The following is a 20708-nucleotide window of genomic DNA, read 5'->3' as shown; positions in this document are numbered from 1 at the left end:
CGTTTTTTTTAAAAATTATTATTATTTTATATTATTTATGACAACATCTTCTGTACTGTGTTGCTAATTCTCATTGAGATAAGATAAGTATAGTTAACTTACCTGATAAACCATTGGTATATCGGCTTTGTCATTTTGAGAATATGACCAATATGCTGGCATGTTAGCATTTAACTTCAAACACCATTGTGCAAACCAAAGGATACCGATGATGGTCTATCCCTGGCTGTCCTCACAGGCAGATGTGTCCAACCAAAAGTTATATTGAGCTGTAGCAAGTGCATTGCATTTGGGTGGGGATATACACACATATTTCCATGCTGCGCTTCTCAGGCCATGCACTGAACTCCAGAGTTTGTCTCAGTTAGTCCTAGATCTGTGAGAATGTTGCTCAGATAATCTGTTTATGAAGTCATGAATATTGCTTCTGTGGCAAGGTGAAGAGGGCCCGGGCGGGGATTGAACCCACACCTCCCGGGTAAGAGTCATGCGCGCTTGCCAGTCACCCAAAGGGACATCCCCTTGGCCAAGTAGCCAGGGCACATGATCAATTGGAGGCATAGTGACAGGAACCGTCAACTGTCACATCTCTCCCCCTCTTTTCACAAGCACATTAGGAATCCATGGACCCACCACTAGTGCTACATGGATCCTGCCAACAACGCCAGAATGTGGCAAGGTGAAGAGGGCCCGGGCGGGGATTGAACCCACACCTCCCGGGTAAGAGTCATGCGCGCTTGCCAGTCACCCAAAGGGACATCCCCTTGGCCAAGTAGCCAGGGCACATGATCAATTGGAGGCATAGTGACAGGAACCGTCAACTGTCACACTTCCTTTATGCTCAGCAGCTACAAGATCCTGTGAGTGAAATAGGTGACATGAGCCTAACTGTCATGAGGCCATTTTAATCAACCAGAGAGTTTTACTTTGTTAAAGCAGAAGTAAGCGATATATTTGTGTTAAAGCAGTACTAAAGAACTTTCAGTTTTGGTTGAGTTTGGCGGCGCCTGTGGACCAAAGCGGTAGTGTTTTGCCTGAAGGAAGACTCCATTTCCCATGAACACTAGCATGAAGCCCTGTAAATATCCTGCATTAAAATTAACAAAAGACATCAAAACTAAGTTTCTGTTTCCAGTGGATCATTTCAAAGTGAAAACACAAACATAATCCATTGCTAAAGTGCTGTTTTGCCTGTTCCCTCCTTGTTGTGACTCGCAAAAGTGAAAGTGAAGGAAGACTCAATTTCCCATGAACACTAGCGTGAGAGCAGGGTTCCTACCATGCTCCTCAAAGCTGCTTAGTGCCAGAGAAAGAGATACAGACCCCCTCAGGCCATGACAGAGGTGTCATTCAACTTGTTGTAAGTCGATGTATCATCACAAAAGTTATGAAAATATTTTATGAAGGTTGAAAAGTTCCTTAGTGTTGGTTTAATATAAGTCTTAAATAGTTATATCTTCCGACAGCAATCACTTACATAGAGTGTTTGGACCGAAACACGGGTCTGTCAGTCACTCTGCTCTGCTCTGAGCCGAGGAGAAAACTTTCCTCGTATCCTACAAGTTTTATCCAATGAGGAGAGAGAACGGCATGAAGGGCTGTGTGTGCAGCCAAGGGATGCGCCTGAATGTGGTGACGTAGGGACGAGGACCAATAGATCCATGACGAGGGCGGGGGCTGCTAACTCCATCGGCTGACAAGACGTTATGGTGCGTTCAAGGCAGCCCGTAACTCGTGTTTTTCCGACCTGTGAAGTCGTACCAGTTCGATCTGGTACGAGTTCACGGGTCGGAAGTTACGAGTGGCCGTTATAGTGACTTTCACAGGTAAAACAGGTGCAACAGGAAGGAAAAACACGAGTTACGGGTTGCCTGGAACGCTACAAAGTCCTAAGTCCTGACTTGAAGCTGTAACTTACCGTTTCAAAAGCCGGCCTGGAACGCAGCATTAGCCAAAACGACCGGATCGCTTACTTCTGCTTTAACACTTTGAAGACGACCATGTGGGTTTAAAAACCAGCAAACAGAGTCTGCAGATAAAGGCTCCCTCTCTTTAGAAATCACAATTTAAAACCTGTCTTCAACCATAGTTAATTGCAGCACAGCAACAACCTCACCCACCAGCATGGCGGTGGAGTATTCTTTGGTACACCAGTGCATAACAAGATAACACATTGATTTTTTTTTATTTTTTTTTAGATTGGTTGAAACTATTCCAGTTGTTTGTAGATTAGAGTGAGATTTACTTGATTTGTCCAATTTTTGATCCAATATGGCATTTAATGTCAGAACCGATTACCAATTCAAAATCAGAAAGTTCAGCCAGTATACTATTAAATAAAATAAAATAAAAAACATTTTCATACAGTATGAGTTTGGCACATATATGTTGATAAATGCCACTTTTCCTTCATTATAAATACACTTAATGAGTGCAATTCTACCATCTTCATCACCTCCTTTACCAATGATAGTTACTTGTAGTGCTTTAAGTATTAGCCTTTTCACCTCTTTTGTTTTATTTAAAGCAGATTCAGAAGCACATACTTTATAGAGGTGGTTTTCCAATCTGTTAACATCATCTCTATGTAGATGTGTCTCCTGAATCATAGATAAATCAATTTTGTTTCTTGTTAATAAAACAGGCTACTCTTTTATAAGGATTAAATCATTAAAGCCCTTTAAATTGCAGTAAAAAATATTCAAACTGGTTTTCTGACCAATAACGTTTAGGAGAAGGCAATCTATAAAAAGACTCTGAATTATAGACATAGACACATTACTTTTAGTTAATTCCTGATTTTATCCCAGCATGAAAGACACAGAGAAGATTCTGTACCACCCAAGCCCTTTGACCTATCCACAAAAATATCATCAAAAACAGTTGTGACATATAGAAAAAATGTTGTCCTGGTTGAAACTATTCAAGTGAAATTACTTCAAACTTTCGACCATGACATAAAATAATAGATTAAAAGCACAGAGTCATGTTTCATGTATGATTTAACACCTGGGTGTTTGTGCTACACAATAAACCAGAGAAGTTTTGCTTTGTTGACATCACATGCACAGTGTTAGTGCTGCATGAATGCCCCTAAAACTGAGGCTGTGTGGGTCTACTTCCTCAAACAAAGGTTACATGAAGTCAAACCCAACCTCTTTAAGCAGTTAAACTGAGCCATGTTTTCCTTTCCATAACTCCCCTGCTGATAGAGGTCAAGGTCAAAGTCAGCGTTCTGCTGAAGGACTTTAACACAAAGGATGCCTAGGGCTGGAGGGAAATTTTCCCCTTTGGCTGTTTCCAGCACTTCTCTCTCCCCCCTCTAACACTGCAATGTCTGCACAAGAGAAAGGGTATTGCCCCTTGATGTCATACCAACGTGGGCAGCCATCGGACCTCGAGGGAGGCCAGACAGAGCGGAAATGCAATTAGAAGTCACAGTAAGAAAGGGGACATTAGCAGCCACAGACAAAGGAGGTCACCATCCTGCAACATCAGGTGAGGAAGGAGGTTGTAATCACCCGTTCCTTTTCCTGCATTGGTCCACGGCAGGACAGGGTGTGACCTGCGACAAAGTGGCCCCAAATCGTTCTATGTGGTCTCAGCACCCATGAGAAAGAACTCTGAACTCTGAGGTCACTTTGCCACAAACTGACAATGTACTGGCAATCCTGATCCTGGTGGCACAAGGGGCTTAGTAATTAACGACCGACTTGAAAAATACCGATGGGTTGACGAACAATGATGGCAAGTCTTACTCATGATAACATCGTTTTACTCATATCAATTACTGACTAAAATAATCATTTTAATTGTCATACTAAAGGCATCTCATACAGTATGGGGCAGTTTGCCCAGTGTTTTGGAATGAGATCCACTTTGTATCAAGATAAAAACCTAACTTTAAATTCTCAGCATCTCTTAAAAATGTCCTATTCAACACTCAATGCTTATTCGGTTTAAACTGCTTTTTTTCTTTCCAAATCTTTTTATTGAGGTTTTCCAACAAGATGACATTAAGTGATGTCGTACAGTATGGGAAAAAGAAATTCACAACAGTATGTCGGTTTAAACTGCTTTTTTATTGTAAGGTCAAAACAGAAGTGTAAAAGTGTTAAAACATTTTTTTCCACTGAGTCAGTTGAAACAATGGGCAAATGTGTCATTTGGGTATAGGTGATAATGAAACGACATAAGAAAAGCTTGTCAACATGACAGGAAACATATTTGCACAGTTCAGTATGATGCTGATGATTTTCCAGTCAGCCAAAGACGTTTTCACACTTCCTGTGTCTCTTTCAGTCTAATAAAGTGATTCCCAAAGACAACCAACCAACTGACCTTTAATATCCTCACCACTTCTCCTGCAGTAAGCTGGACATCCCAAATGTGGAAAAACACTTGATGTTAAACAAAGGATATCCTTTAGACGGGAAAGAACTCTCCCTTTGCTCAAGCTGAAGTACTGCATTTATTAATTGGCGCCAACACAATACACACTTGGTTCTTGAATTAACAGTATGTCTCCGTTCTTTCACAGGGCAATGAACAGGATGTTTGTGTGTTCTCATGGTTTGTTTTCCTGCTCCATTTTGCTTCCATAGTAATGTTGTTGTTGTCAAAATGCGATAAGTAGGCTACCCCTGAGCTTTTCTATCCAATATGTCAGTAACATCATCTATTGCAGTCATGGGAGGAAATGTCCCATTTATATTTCACAAAACTTAAAGTTTCCATTTGTTTGCCATACATAAAACCCACATTTTCCCTTTCATTTGTTCTTTCTTGCAGATATATTAGGATTAAGGATGTCTGTGTTCTCTATGGATAATTGAGGCAACTTTGTGTGTTTCTGTTTTTAACAACAGCATGTATACAAGAGCATTTCCAGGTTCCTCCTGTCTGCTTCCACTGGCCTGTTGGCAGGTAAACATAAACATGCTGAATGGATTAAATGGCGTTGCCAGTAAATCTTCCATGAAACATCACAGACGGGGTCGAAGCAGTCATTTGCAGACAATTAGCCACACAATAGGTGACGCACACAGGGACAAACAGTTATTTCCGGGTCTGAATAGAATAATATCATAAATAGCCTTGTTTATAAATAAAAGACAGGCACACTTGATGTGTTTATGTTGAAACAAAGCTTTTATTTTTTATTTACATTCAATAAGTAAATGGTTGTACATGTGCTTATTCATGATATGTGGTTACTGTTGTTACAAAAATTCACATTTTACATTTCAAAGTGCAAAAATGATTCAACTAACTTTTGTATATGCAATTGTATAAACATAAACATAGTACACACAATGTATAGTACACATAATGTAGGCCTATATAAGTTTTATAGTACATTTATTCTTATACAACATATGAACTCAGTATGATTAGCTTGCATTTGGCTGTGTGCAGTTGATGTAATGGATAAATCCCTGTGGCTCATCAAGATAAGGTGGACTAACCCAGCATCCTGGAGAGATCTTGTTTGTCCCTGAAAGAAAGAAAGAAAGAAAGAAAGAAAGAAAGAAAGAAAGAAAGAAAGAAAGAAAGAAAGAAAGAAAGAAAGAAAGAAAGAAAGAAAGAAAGAGGTTATTACATTGTACATCAAATGTAGTTCCTAAGAGTCTCACAGATTTCAATTAATGTCCACAAACTAAAGGTCCCATATTTTACATATTTTGGTTATTTTATTTAAAGTGAGTCAATAAGGTGGGTGTGGTTTTATGAACTAAAAACCATCTCTCTGGAGCTCTAGTAACACAAAATTTGGCAGTGCCAACCAGAGGAGACCAGGTTTTTTAGTCTCTTTTCTCATTGGCCAATCTTTTCTGAAAAAATGAACAAGAATAAAGCAGATGTGTAATGAACATGTAGAGAAACCATATCCTGCAAGACTGGGTGGGGGGTCTGGGTGTGCTGGGCTTGAGTCGTGGCTGAAATCAGTGACTGCTCTGTTGTGACATCACAAAGTTATGGGAGACTCATGTCTCTGTGGTGCACTTTGATACTTTGTACAGTACAACATGTAAATCTGGCCTTATACAATATGAGCATACATAATTAAAGCACACCATTGCATGAGGTAGCAGTAGTATGACTTTCACACACGCCGTCCTAGTGGCAATGATCATGAAATATGTACTCATGTGTGACTGAAAATAGTCCCCAACAAATGCATTATTTACCTCTGTTTGAACATTTGATTAAAACTAAAGAGCACAGCTGTGATCAAATCAAAACTCAAAATTTTAAAAACTTAAAAAGAAATTAAAACCAATATGGTGATAAGAAGCATAAAGAGGGTAGGGGGGTTGTATTACACAGAGATTAATTAATGTGTTGCTGCTTTTGTGTTTCATTGGATTTATTGACAATGAACCAAATATAACATATTAATTATCAGACTGATATGAAAACATCTTCACATGCACTCTGAACCTGCAGTTGAGGAAAGTTTATACTCACTCCGGGCTCGGGGGGTTGATGATGCGCTGCAGACTTTGAATATGCTGAGCCACGCTGACTGTTGGTAAAACATAAGAGAACAGTGATTTGTCATTATTTAGCCATTAGAGGCTCATCAATCAGCTGCTTCCAGGTTCCACATTTGTTAAACATCATTTTAAGTTTAATGAGCTTGTGAAATTACTGATTAACACATGCAGTAGGCTATGTAATGTCCTGGTTTTCACATGCATTTTATTTAAAGGTCTAGTTCACCCAGATTATCTATTTGTCGACTCAGATAGTTGTGGTTTTAGTCATCTATATATTGTTTTATCCATGGCCCCTGAGAATTGTGTTTGTGCTGACATTTCAAACTGACTTTATACTAGACAGACTGTATAGAGGGAACAGTTTCTGTTTTTATTTTTTATATTTTCCAAGGTTTTGAGCACTGCGCGAATACATGTCCATTCAAAAATGTCAGAAATGGATTTTCTCAGACCCTCTGCAAATTATCATTATCTCCATGGCTTGATTCCATGTATGTATGTTTGTGAGCAAATCTTTGTAATCTGGGTAGAGCAAGCCTTTATTTTGAAATGCATGCTTCTGCATTTACATTAGTCTTACCTGGGCCACTTGTCCTTCCAAACGTTGATCCAGTATTTCCACTTACTAGTCCTCTCCCTGTTCCACCTCCAGGCTTACTTGGACTTGAGTTACTATTCCCCATCCCAAACCAGGACCCAAACCCTTGAGAGTTTTTCCCATTTGATGGAGTCTTATTTGCACCTATCCCACGTGAGTCAAGGCTTGAACTTGAGCCAAGGCTTGAACTTGAGCCAAGGCTCGAACTTGAGCCAAGGCTCGAACTTGAGCCAAGTGACCCAGAGGATGACCCCAGGGTTGATGTGCCTCTTCCACCCAGTGCTGGCTTATTTGCGCCTATCCCACCTGTTCCAAAGCTTGACAAACCTCCCCCATTTGAACTAGGTTTATTGAATCCGGACCCAGTGGAGCCCAGGCTTGAACTTGACCCTGGTGACGAGAAGGATGAACTTGAGCCCATTCCAGTGGATCCAAGCTTGTTGAAGCCTGTACCACTGGAGCCTAGGCTTGAACTTGAACCAGGCGATGAGAAGGATGAGCTTGAAGAGCCCGTTGCAGTTGACCCTGGCTTGTTAAATCCTGTACCGCTGGAGCCGAAACTTGAACTCGACCCAGGTGATGAGAATGATGAGCTAGAAGCCCCTGTTGCAGCTGATCCTTGCCTATTGAATCCTGTACCAAGGGAGCCGAAACTTGAACTTGACCCAGGTGATGAGAAGGATGAGCTAGAGGCACCTGTTGCAGCCGATCCTTGTCTATTGAATCCTGTACCAAGGGAGCCGAGATTTGAACTTGACCCAGGTAACGAGAAGGCTGAGCTAGAGGCGCCTGTTGCAGCTGATCCTTGCCTATTGAATTGTGATCCAAAGCTAGAACCCAACCCACCAAACTGACCCCCTGCAGAAGAACTGGACCCACCACCATTAGGCAAATTCCTCCCAGACTGACTAGATGTACCCATCCAAGAGGTCGACCCACCTCCAAAGCCCGGCTGGAATGAAATAAAAGTAACGTCAATATGGGAACATTTGATTCTTACCCATGGAGTTCATTAACACAGCTCCTTTTGTCATTTTGTTCTTTAATAGCAGATTATATATATATATATATATATATATATATATATATATATATATATATATATATATATATATATATATATATATATATATATATATATATATATATATATATATATATATATATATATATATATATATATATATATATATATATATATATGTTCATATAATGTAATACATGGTGCTTTTGTCTTACCTTAGGCGTACAGGTCATGTTGAGATGCCTCAATTGCATTGCGAGGTGATCGATCTCTTTGCTTTTAAGCCTGACACTTTTCTCCAAGACCGCATTATCTCCAATAAGATTCATCTTGTCCATCAGGAGTTTCTCCTTGTCTTGATCATGTTTCTGCTGAAGCTTGTCAAAGTTCTGTTTGTGCTGCAGAATCTGGCCTGTGCGGTTCTGTGTGCACCAGCGGTAGTCCTCGGTCAGTCGCCAGTTCTCTGCCTTGAAGCGACTGTTCTCAGCCTGGATTTCTGACACCTGGTCGCCCACAATGTTCAGGTAACGCTGGAACTTGTCCTCCACCTCTCTGGACAAGTTGGTGCAATTGGCTCGGATCTGCTCCAGGTGATCCCTCTGCTTCTGACAGGTGAGCTGGAAGGGAATGTACTTTGGGAAGAGGGTTTCGATCTTCACTAGGAAAGCTTTGGAGACATTGGAGACACCACTCAGGGACTGAGAGAAGTCTTCTTTACATCTCTGTTTATAGAACTGCAACTCCTTCTCTTGTGTGGCTTTGTCTCTCCTCAGGTGGATAGCCTCCAGGTTAATGTAGTCTCTCTCTTGGGCAGTCTGCTCCAATTCCCCCCTCATCGACCTGACTGTTTGGGTGAAGTTGGCCTCAACAAGATCAGACCTGGCTTTCACTCGTTCAAACAGCAAACCACAGTTACAAGTATCAGGCACGGCCACTAAAGAAGTTGTAAAACAAAAAAGAAAAGAGAAAAAAAGGGGGGGGATAAGGAGAATAACTATGTTTCATTTACTGTTTGATACATTTTGGGTTGACATAATTACTTAAACTAACTTACCCCGTGGATTGTTACAGTTTTGACTTGAGAACCTGGTCATCATCAACTCCACTTTGCATTGTTGCTGTTCATATGATCAAAAGCAATCCATTAGTGTTTTAGTGATTCATTCAAGACCACTTGTGTAATGTAAAGAATCAGTTAGAACAACTGATTCAACTTGATTCCAGTTACTTTTATATTCAAACTGTGCTAGAAATATGACTGTTCTCATTATCATTGTAAATATTCTCAGTATTTGAAACCTAACAGTAGTTGATGACACATCTTTTCTAATTTCATCACTTTTTATGATGGTTGATACATGAGAAATACAAATTAACAAAGATGTTAAATTACACAAGAGAACACACAGTAAAAGTAAAGAAAGGAACTTGCATATTAGAAATGATAATTAAAAGTAAATGAATAATTTAAATAATCTTAGCTCCTCACCAGTGCCTTGTCCATGTCTTGGATAATGACCAGTGAGATGTTGATGTGGTGGCGCATATTGACCAGGTCCCAGTCATTACGAGCCTTTTCGGTCAGGGTGGCGTTGAGTAAGTTGGTCAGGTTTTTCCTTTGTTGCCTGAGGGCGACATTTTCAATGGAGAGTCTGCTGAAGCTCTCCTCCAGGTCCTGGATGCGGGCTGTGGATGCAGAGTCCTGATCTTTACCATAGACCAGGAAGAGTACAAGACTAACTATGATGAGAGACTGAATAAGTGAGGAAAAGAAGAAGACGATGCGCATGTAGTAGCCACAGCTTTTGCCCTTGGAGCGGTACTGCATCTTCTTTTGGGCCTGCGGGCTGTGCTTGGACACCTGGGAGTAGCCGCTGCTGTACATGGCTGCTGATAGTTAAATCAGGATGAGAAAGCAGTAGTAGCCTACAGTCCCGTTCAAGACTTGAAGATTACTATGAGTGGCTAGTCAAGTTCAAAGCTCAGGGGTCCATCTCTGTCTCAGACTGACCTAACAATTTCACAGTCCATTTCGTGCTAAACTTGTGCCCCTTCCTCTAAAAAAAAAAAAAAAAACCCCAAAAAACCAAGATGCTAAAGATGTGTGCGAGACGTTCCCTCTCTGCAGTGTTGATAAGATGAGGGTTGGTCAGGTTGTGGGCAAAGTGTAAACATGGATATGAATTTATAAACTCTTCCTGGGATGGGAAGTTGTCCTGCCCCCAGTCTCCTCCCTCCATTTGCATTCTCCCCTCACCATTGGCCCCCGTTATCCTGAGGTTATCAACACACACGGCCAAATCTGATGCATGTACAATGCAATCCAACTCGCTATCTCTCTAACACACACACACTTCACACGTCAGTATTTTTCTTGGATGAAGCTCTGCACAGTCAAAGCGAGAGAACAGCAACTTGGGCATTTCCTCATTTTGTCCCTGCATGTGTTGATCAACTATTTTTCAAGCATCATAGCAACAATGCTGAATGGATCTAAAATAGATACAACACTTATTGATTGGACATTTACATTGACACCACCTTCTGTTTTCTATTGTGACCACAGGCCATAAAGAGCCATGTGCAGCTCTTCCATAAATGTGCCAAAAACATTTTTTATGGGATCATGGACAGTGTTTTCCGGTGTAGAGCCGGCCAGGAGGACAATGGATCATGTTGTTCCTCTGACGTTCTTGTTCAGTGGCTCTTTGATGCTGTGGGTCTCAGTCCAACATGATGACGTGGGTAAGATGCCCTCTGTCTCATAGGAGGTGTGCACACACACTCATACAAACACACAAGCGGACACACACACACACACCCAGGCACTCCATTTGAAATGAAATTCAAGAGTCTGACAGTTACAGTCAGATCTTTTTCCTGTCAGGCATTGTTGACGTGCCAGGCCTCATCTTGACAGGAAGCAATAACTCATAGAGGAACTGGTGATGGCGAAACCTTCAGCAACATTTAGGATGAGATCCCAGATAAAAGGCGCAAACAAACGCAGGATATCAGAGGCAAATAGAAGACATAAACAGATAGAGTGTTGATTTAATTGAGGTTGAAGTGTGTTGTTTATATCGCCATGTTTAGACAAGGCTGTGGGAGGGCATTTGTTTTCTTTTGCTATATTTGCAATTTGGATTCATTCACAGGATGGTGTCAGCCTGGCTTGCACACCGTTGACAAATGAGTAAGAAAGGCCTGTTGCATAATTTACACACTCAAGTAATTGTCTTTTATCAATTAGAGAGATCTTAGTTTATGAAATTGTTATTCAGGTAAAAGGTTATGGGCGTTTTGCCGAGTATTGCTACTTGATTCCCAGCAGAGCAACTGAGCATGTAATGCTGTTCAGTTAAACTAAGAACCAATCATTTATTATAACTAAAACATAAAATCAACATACAATGAGTTGTGCAAGTCTGCATGACTCACCATGAAGGCAGTGATTGGATGAGTGCTGTGTGTGCTGTGGAGGTGTTGGATATGCAAAACAAAAAGGATGTCACCAGATGGAAGGGAGAGACAACTAATGTGTTTGTGAACTACCAATCTCCACAACCAGTCTAAGGCCTTGTCCACACGAGCCCGGGTATTTTTGAAACTGTGAACATATGTTCCCGGTTGTATGTCCTGTCCACACGCAACCGTGCTTTTGGAACCCTGAAACCGTGGTTTTTTGAAACCGGGGTCCAGGGTGGGGTTGGTTTCACCGGGTGCGTGTGGACACTGCAACCGTGATTGTTTTTCTCGTTTACGTCATAGCTGCACACGTGCTGATGTAAACACTGCCAGCCCGCAGAGGTTGTTTGCAGCAGCAGGAGTTGACGTGAGCTCGCAAAAATGGAGGTGACAAAGTGGATTTTTATTATTTCACTTTTCTCTTTTTTCTTTTTTTTACATCATCTAAATGCTATTTGTATAGTTTTTCGATGAGAAAAATATAACGAAACGGTCGTCAGGGCGATCCTCTTGTCAGCTCCAAACTCACCCTCAATCACAGACCACAGCTGGTTTTCCACACAGCATCATTTACAGTAACAAGTGACGCTACAGATCAGCGGGGCCACTGCCGGTGTGTTTTTAAAATTACAGAACTACTACAGTAGCGCCGCAGTTTCTTATTCCCCACCTTGTTTGAGTGAGAGTTTTTCGGGATGATTTTCATGAATGAACAGGCAATGTCACTGTCAGACTGGGTACGACGGGAGGGGGGGGGGGGGGGTCGCACTGCTGTCATGCAGTGATGAAAAGAGCCTATGCGGAGATGAACGGAACGAGCCAAAAGCCGAGCATTTATTCGTGACGTCCGCAGGTGATATAAAGTGGATATGTTTCATTCATCCATGTTTTGACAGACAACACAACAGCCAGTGATAATGAGTTGCTCCGCACCGACAGTCATGTGGCTCAGCAGCCAGGTGATGCACACAGCGCACAACAACACACAGCACAAGAGTCAAGACACAGCGCAGCAACATGTGCAGGCTGCTGCAGCAGTGCACGTCAAAGGGACACCGCCGAAAAGAAAAGAAATAGGCTACACGTAGTTTTGAAATTGTTTTTGCACATGTTTTCATCCATAAAATGACCAAAAATGAACACTATAAGCGGATTTCTTGATAACAAATTATTTAAACAGCATTTGTATAGAAATGATTCCGTCCCAAGCCTTTTGATCCTGTAATGGTAAATTTGAATATTACTTTGTTTTAATCACTTGTGACGTCCCTACCCCCTGCTTTCCCTCCAAGGTATCAGATCTTCTTTTGTTTGTTACCCATTTGTTTTAATGTCTAGACCTCTTAATCACCCTCCAGGATGTCAGTACCGATGATATACTCAAACCCTTTTGTATTTTTAATTGCGTTGATTAGAGCCCTTAATCACACTCTAGGATGTCGGTGCCGATACCTGTGAAAGGTGAAAAGACATCCTGAGTAGGGGGCTGACCCCACAGAAAACAAAAGATGTAAACACACCCAAGAGGTGGGCTTTTCCTCTAGTATAAATGTTCAGATTTCCTGATGATCAGGGTCTTTCTTCATTTTGAACCGCTCGCATGTTGAGTGGTTTCCACTGTATTTTGATTGGTTAAAACAGCCTTCCATACGTGCATTGCGTCACTTGGTAGCAGATTCCATGGTTGCGTGTGTACGGAGTGTTTTTATTACACCACTCGTGTGGACGCGGAGCAAAACTCCGGTTTCAAAAATACCCGGGCTCGTGTGGACTAGGCCTTAGCTTTCAGAACACCTACATATGTGTAGTTGTTTCTGAAATTAGCAATATCTGACAAATTTCAGTCATGCTGACATGTTAAAACTTTCGTGGAATATAATTTCTTGACTAATCCAGCATCAAACCAACAGTTTCTGCAGTGGAAATAAAATATAGTTCATAAGTTCATTGCAACGCATTCCCACACTGTGTTGCACCTGCAGTACTTTTGTACCTTTTGTCCACTTCAATACCAGCTCCATGAAGTTCAAAGGGATAGTTCAACATTTTGGCAAATTGGCCCATTGCCATAATCCCATAATCCCTATAGTCATAGCAGTAGGTTCGTTACCTTTAATTGTCAGTGCAAGCTATTTTTAGAACGGCGGAGCAGAGCCGCAAGCTGCTCAGAGCTACGCTACGGAGGCTAATGGGATTTCTTGGTTTCGCTCATCAAACTCATCAAATACACAATCCAACAACTCCAAAACGCTCTGGTGGACAAGTTGTGACCTGCACATTCACCACGCTATGAGATAATAACAGAAAGTTGCAAGGCAGAGTTGTTTTCAAGGTAAATGCAGAGACTGCTTGCTGAAAAACTGCCCCCAACAGGAATGCGCATCAGCAGTTTTGCATTATCTCATAGCGTGGTGAATGTACAGGTCACAACTTGTCCACGAGAGCGTTTTGGAGTTGTTGGATTGTGCATTTGATGAACCAAGAAATCCCATTAGCCTCCGTAGCGTAGCTCTGAGCAGCTTGCAGCTCTGCTCCGCCGTTCTAAAAATAGCTTACACTGACAATTAAAGGTAACAAACCTACTGCTATGACTATAGGGATTATGGCAATGGGCCAATTTGCCAAAATGTTGAACTATCCCCAGTCTACAGACTGTGCTGGTCTTCCATCATCTGAGGTGTTGGGTCATTATTTCACGTTTTGGGTCATTAACTTCTTGTATCTACAGTGTTCTACTTCAGTTCCACTGCAACCGCCACACATTAAAAATATTTAACGATCACAATGGTGGAAGCAGTTTTAGCTATAGAAAGTAGTTCTAGAGAAAACTTTATCTAAACCATATGTTTCCAAACCAGCCAAATACTGTAGTTTGAGTCTCCTCAGAAGCAACTTTCACATCACGTGTGAAACAGAAGAATTACATCCAGCAGCCTCAGAGTGCAGTTAAGGTTACACAGTCGTAACAGAACGTCACAGCTCTTAGAGGGGGCTCTGGATGTCACTGATTACACCCTCAGTGGGTCAAGTAGAGAGGGAAGACAGCTCTATTGTTTTGGTAGTGTTTATGATATAAAATGTTCTGCTGGCACAAAGCAAACTGAAGTTGTTTACAGGGATGGCTTCCTGTCAGCTGAGGGAGTCTGTTCAGATTTTCTTGCTCTGGTTTGAACACTCTGGGATGGACACTAAAACTAGGTCTGTGACTGACGTTACCCCTTCACCTCTGTGGTCGCAGCTGGAGCACAAACCAGTGTTTGAGAAGAATTCCTCAAACTGACTGACAGATTTAAAAAAAAAAAAAAAAAATGTCTGAATGGATTCAAACTGACTGGAGGATATGAGATGATGAGAGAGTATATATTGCAGTGTTTGCTGTGATATCTGAAAGATCAAGAGTTTACAGCAAAGTCACCTGAGTGAACCCTATACTCAACCTATACCCACAACATCGACAAAGTTGCCTATGTTGACTTTAAGTTAACTTATCTGAGGTCTTGATCCCCGAGTCTGTTTTCTATGAAAATGTAGCTTTTTCAGTTGTTGGCGTCAGCTGCTGAATAAACAGGACCATTCCTAAACTTTAGACCATAGATATGCTTCATTTAAATTACATGAATAATTTTATTTTTATTTTATTCTATTTTATTGTAGAACTATTTATCTATCCTTGTTACTTCTAACTCTTATGTATATTACATTTTTCATTGTTTTTTTTCTTTTTCTATTCAGGAGCTTTGGACCAATAAGACTATAGAAGAGAACACAATCATAACAGAGGATAGATGTATAACTTTTCACACTTCCATCTGCTAAAGTCTTTTTGATCATTAAATGTACATACCAACATGGACTAGTAATTACCTCTTGGTGCTACTTCTACAAACAGCATGAGGATGGTGAAAGGTTTAGTGGTGTGCGTGCCTGGAACGGATATATCCAGTATAGAAGGATATAAGTCTTTCCTGTGTAAAGGGTGGCTGCACTGTACTTTTGTAGAACACCCTGAACAATGCACGAACATCGACAAGCGAGAACAAACAGTTACATACTCTACTGGTCTGAAAATCACATTAAAGGTGCCCTCAATCCTGCAAAATGTCCAAAGATAATGTCCAGATAAATCTGGATAGTCACAGACACCACATCTTTAAAAGCTCTAATTAAGGTCACTGGTCCTCAGATAGACCCTTACAAACATGCATACAGTACAACAAGAACAAACAACATAAAATGCACAATAGTAAAATAAAAGTCCAATTACGAAAACTAATGAAAGGCATGTGATCATCCAATACAAATTCTTCTAATTTTGACTTAAAAATTATCATTTCTATGATTCATTTTGATTTCTGTGACTTTGTGTCTATGTGGAAGAAGATGACAAGGATTTATGAACATGTTATTACACAGACAATCCCCGAATCACTGAACTACAAAACACAGGAGCTTTCATCATGTCACTGAGCACCTAAATATATTAGCAAGGTTAATAAAAGACTGAACATTTTGCTTCTTCAGAACAACAGTAAGATATTTGCAAGTCAAAAGTATTAAATGATCACTTTAAGAAGCTTGATTATGGTAGAACTGGTTTTTAAAAGGTTGATTTGATTTTAGAAACTAGTTTCAAAGAACTTTTATCTGAACCGAATGTTTCCAGACCAGTCAAATTTTGTTTATCAGCTTAAGAAGTGCTCTCAGACCGTCACAGCCACAGTCGTAACAGAACGTACAGCTCTTAGAGGGGGCTCTGATTACACCCTCAGTGGGTCAGGTAGACAGGGAAGACAGCTCCATTGTTTTGGTAGTGTTTATGATATAAAATGTTCTGCTGGCACAAAGCAAACTGAAGTTGTTTACAGGGATGGCTTCCTGTCAGCTGAGGGAGTCTGTTCAGATTTTCTTGCCCTGGTGAGAATACTCAGTGATGGACACTGAAACTAGGTCTGTGACGTTACTCTCTAACTTTGGCCTGAGTCGCTGCAGCTGGAGAACAAACCAGTGTTTCCCAACCTTTTTTGTCTTGTGTACCCCCTGAGCCTTTTCACCGTGCCATGAGTAACCTCTCACTCATACTGTATGTGTTGATGATTCTACAAAAGTGGTCATGCAGAACGTAACACAACTGATTATGAAATGAAAATCATATTCATTGTTCTTTAAAATTTGTACAAAGACATTTTACATGTATTCTCCTGCATTTTAGTTGTTCCTGGCTGTTTTTGTGTTTATCGTCTCCACATTGTCACACTAAAAATAAAACCCTTTTTCAAAAAAAGGGTCTTATGTTCCCTGCTGTTGCTGGTCCATGGACTCTCTCTATTTGTCAATTCAATTCAATTCAATTCAATTCAAAAAACTTTATTATCTGTCACAGGGACAGAAAATTGTCATCAGTTTGGGCTCAGTTAAACATAAACATACAGACACCAACATAAAAACTCACATTAAAAATTTCACATGTCTGGACTCTATCTATCTATCTGGCCTGTCTAGCCTCTACCTGTCCCTCAGAGCAGAACCAAAACATTTGGTGATGCTGCTTTCAGCCACTATGCCCCAAAGCTGTGGAACAGCCTGCCGGAGGATCTGAGAGGAGTTACAAACATTGACACTTTCAAACGTAGGCTAAAAACCCATCTTTTTAATCTGGCTTTTATGCTATAGTCTCACAGTGTTTTTATTCTATTTTACAGTTTTATACTCTTTCTTATTGTTATCTTTCTCCTTTTTTTATCCTGCATTTTATTCCATTTTGTTTTATAAAATTGTATTGTTGTTTAAAGTTGTTATTTTCTCTTGTTGTTTTTAATCTTCGTGCATTAGTCTCCTTGCTTTTCTTGTTTTACCTCCTATATATATATATATATATATATATATATATATATATATATATATATATATATATATATATATATATATATATATATATATATATTTGTTCAGTCAAAATGTAAAGCACTTTGAACGGCATCTATTTGCTTTGAAAGGTGCTATATAAATAAAATTTGATTGATTGATTTGATTGATACCTGGTCTTTTTACTAAACTTAACCAACTCCTTTCTTCATTGCCTAAACCCAGCCAATGGGACAATTCCACTTCTCGCTCAAAGTCACAACTCAACTTCTCATTCAGAAATAGGCAAACTACACAACTACACTTCCAGGTATGGGACCAAAAATTGCATGTTCCCCGGGTCCTTTTGGGCAAAAGTGGGGAACATAGGACCGTTTTTCAGAAAAATGGTTCTATGTTCCCCAGTCCCATACAAAGTGGGGAACATAGGGATGATCCCGTGCAATTTCAGTGTCTGTGTTGCTATTGTTTCATTACATTCATTACAATGCATTTCTCCTCTCCTCTGACGGGCAGGGGGGCTCCCCCCTCCCTCCTCTCTCACAACACACACACACGTGCATTCAGACAGCGGAGAAGAAGAAAGGAGGCCAGAGAGGAGTGTTGCCGTAATATCGCCGTTTTTTAAACGATGTATACAGATGCGCCGTTTTAGCATCAATACTTTTGACAACCCTACACAGAGTTGTGCCACAGGTTGTTGTCTTCTGGTGAGAACGACCATTCTAGTAATGGGCTTATTAAATGACATAGTATATTTACTTGTATTTACTCATCTTGGAAATAAATTAGCCTAATAAATGTTTCCACGTACCCCCTGCAATGTGCCCTACTGGTTGGGAATCACTGCTCTAACTGACTGACTAACTAATAAAAAATAATCTCAAAGTTACTGATTTAACAAGACCATAGCATGTTGTTTACTAACCGTCTTAACTGAGGATAGGAGATGATCAGAGGGGAGATCTTACAAAATAATCACTTGACTGAACCCAACACTCCTCAACATACACCCACAACATCCACATAGATTTGCATGTGTTGACTTTAAGTAGTACTAAATACTACTCCTTTAAATGACTAGCCTAAAACATGGAACACAAGCAAGTCTTCGTGGCATATTGGACTTGAAACTTTATTACCATTACAACTCATCTTACACTTTTAGTGTGAGGGGGTAAAGAAAAAGTCTTAAAATATGCTCAAATGTTATGTTGATACATATACAGAGATACAAAATAATATAATATCATATTTCTATTACTATTTTTGTAGTCCTTTTTTTTTTTTTAATTTGGCACTAAAAAAAACGTATAATATAATATAAAAGTGGCTCATGTATTTAACAGCTAATACACTTGTCTTGTCAGTATTGTACATAATACTGACATGTATTTATGTAAACATTGACCATGTTTAGATGCACACAATTCAGTTCATTATTTTCAGTGGTACAGCGGAGAACGGAATCAGTGCAATGCACACACACAGACAATGTAGTCAATATACTATGTAACACACTGACACCTAGTGGATCAATAAGGCTACAGCAGCTGGAGGCTGTCTATTGATCAGTGCAGTGGGTGTTTGAGATCTCCATGAAGTAAATTTAACTTCAAATCAGTGAAATCTGCTCTTCAAGACGTCACACTGATAGAAAGCTCCATAATCCTACCTTCAGCTGTAAGTTGTCCCACACGGCCAGTAGCTGTGCCCCCTCCAACACCTCCTGCTCCTGAAGAACCATCACCTGGATCAGTGGAAAGACAGCATTGATAAGTTGAAGATGGCCTCTTTACAATTTCCAAAGTGTATAACCAGTGGTGGCACCTAATTGGGGGGGCTACGGTGGGGCCTGATTGTTTATAGGGGTGCAAGTGAATTCTGATGCAACAAACATCAACAAACAATACTACAATGGATTGATATAAGAGTTACTGATCCCAGGCTAATAGGCTACAAAAGTGAAATGCATGTTACTAAATGTTATCATACAACAAAGCAAGCATATTTAACTCCTTGTATTTATAATCAACAAATGCCAAACAACAAGCACAACCAACAAACAATAAAAACCATAGCCACCACAGAGAACTGAAATCTGTGGATTTACAAAATAGTGTAACTGTGAGCAGAAACAACTGTAGCACAGCGTATAGTTGAATATAGTGATACAAAGCCATTTTACAAAATAATCTGTTACATTGCTTGTGTGTCACTCCTCTCACCCACTCTTACTACTGTCTCTCACTGACTCTTGCATCTCTGAGACTTTTACAGGAGGGGCTTAAGACTTTGATTGGCGTCGATTCATGAATTTAGACACAGAGACATAAGTATCTGTATTTTGTGACTTTAGGGGAATCTCTGTATTAACAGGAACAGAAACAGGAACAGGAACAAAGTTGTGGAGGATTGACTGACACTATGGAGCCAGACAGGTAGCTTGGTTAAAACTAAGACAACTATAGATGTATTTAGGGAACACTTACCTATACATTGTGCCTGATGAGACCATTCGCCATTTTCACATGTGATTGTGGCCCACCAACCCTTCACTGCAGGTTTAAGTCCTTCATTGCAGATATAGGTGAGCTGGGTTCCACTAGAGTAAGTCTCCTGCCTCGGGGCAAAGACACCGCCAGCCAGTTCAGGAGTGCTACAAGACTGTGTTTCACTTTGTGCTGAAAAACAACAACAGGAAAGATTACTCATATTCTTTCTTACAAAGTGAAGTTATTGTGTATGAAAATACTCAATGCCCTCACCATGTAGCACTGCAAGAAACCAAATGAGGAGAAGACATCCAAAATATCTGTTGCACATCTTGTCAGGGCTGAATCATCTCACGACAACGCAGAGCAAAGACTGTCGTCCAGATCTGTTCTTCAAACATAATATGCTCTCAGGCTAGATCCACAAGGCCATGGAAGATTATTTGCTTTACAACTGTCAACAAAAAACTAATGATCAATGATGATTCAGAGTCCAACTTTCAAAATGATTTCCCGGATTGCTGTGTTTTCAGGTTCAGGTCAGGTGCCTCCACTCGTTTAATTATTTATCCATCATTACCTCGGGATGAGCATAATAGTTCAAAACAAGACATTTCTGATCTTTGGCTGCTTCAGAGAACAACACACACCTGCAGTCCAGTCTCACAAATCAAGCTTGACTATTCAAACTGTTTTTCAACATAAAGACATTGAATGGTGGAAATGTGATCTGCATGTTCCAATAATGCATTCACGAA

At 40.3% G+C, this 20708-nt stretch overlaps 1 protein-coding gene across 1 annotated transcript; it reads right to left on the bottom strand.

Moving 5' to 3' along the window:
- Positions 1-5143: 5143 nt before the first annotated feature.
- Positions 5144-20405, bottom strand: plvapa (plasmalemma vesicle associated protein a). The gene is made up of 9 exons (XM_083991107.1): positions 20224-20405; positions 19948-20139; positions 19131-19205; positions 9615-9811; positions 9180-9243; positions 8341-9059; positions 7084-8053; positions 6472-6529; positions 5144-5497 (listed from the first exon to the last, which is right to left on the bottom strand). The coding sequence occupies exons 1-9, from the start codon at positions 20279-20281 to the stop codon at positions 5464-5466; spliced, it is 2367 nt and encodes a 788-aa protein (XP_083847233.1). The 5' UTR covers positions 20282-20405; the 3' UTR covers positions 5144-5463.
- Between the last annotated feature and the right edge of the window lie 303 nt (positions 20406-20708).

The sequence above is a fragment of the Trachurus trachurus genome, assembly GCF_905171665.1.
Source record: "Trachurus trachurus genome assembly, chromosome: 17".
Lineage (NCBI taxonomy): Eukaryota > Metazoa > Chordata > Actinopteri > Carangiformes > Carangidae > Trachurus > Trachurus trachurus.
This window is presented reverse-complemented; position numbering and strand designations above follow the sequence as displayed.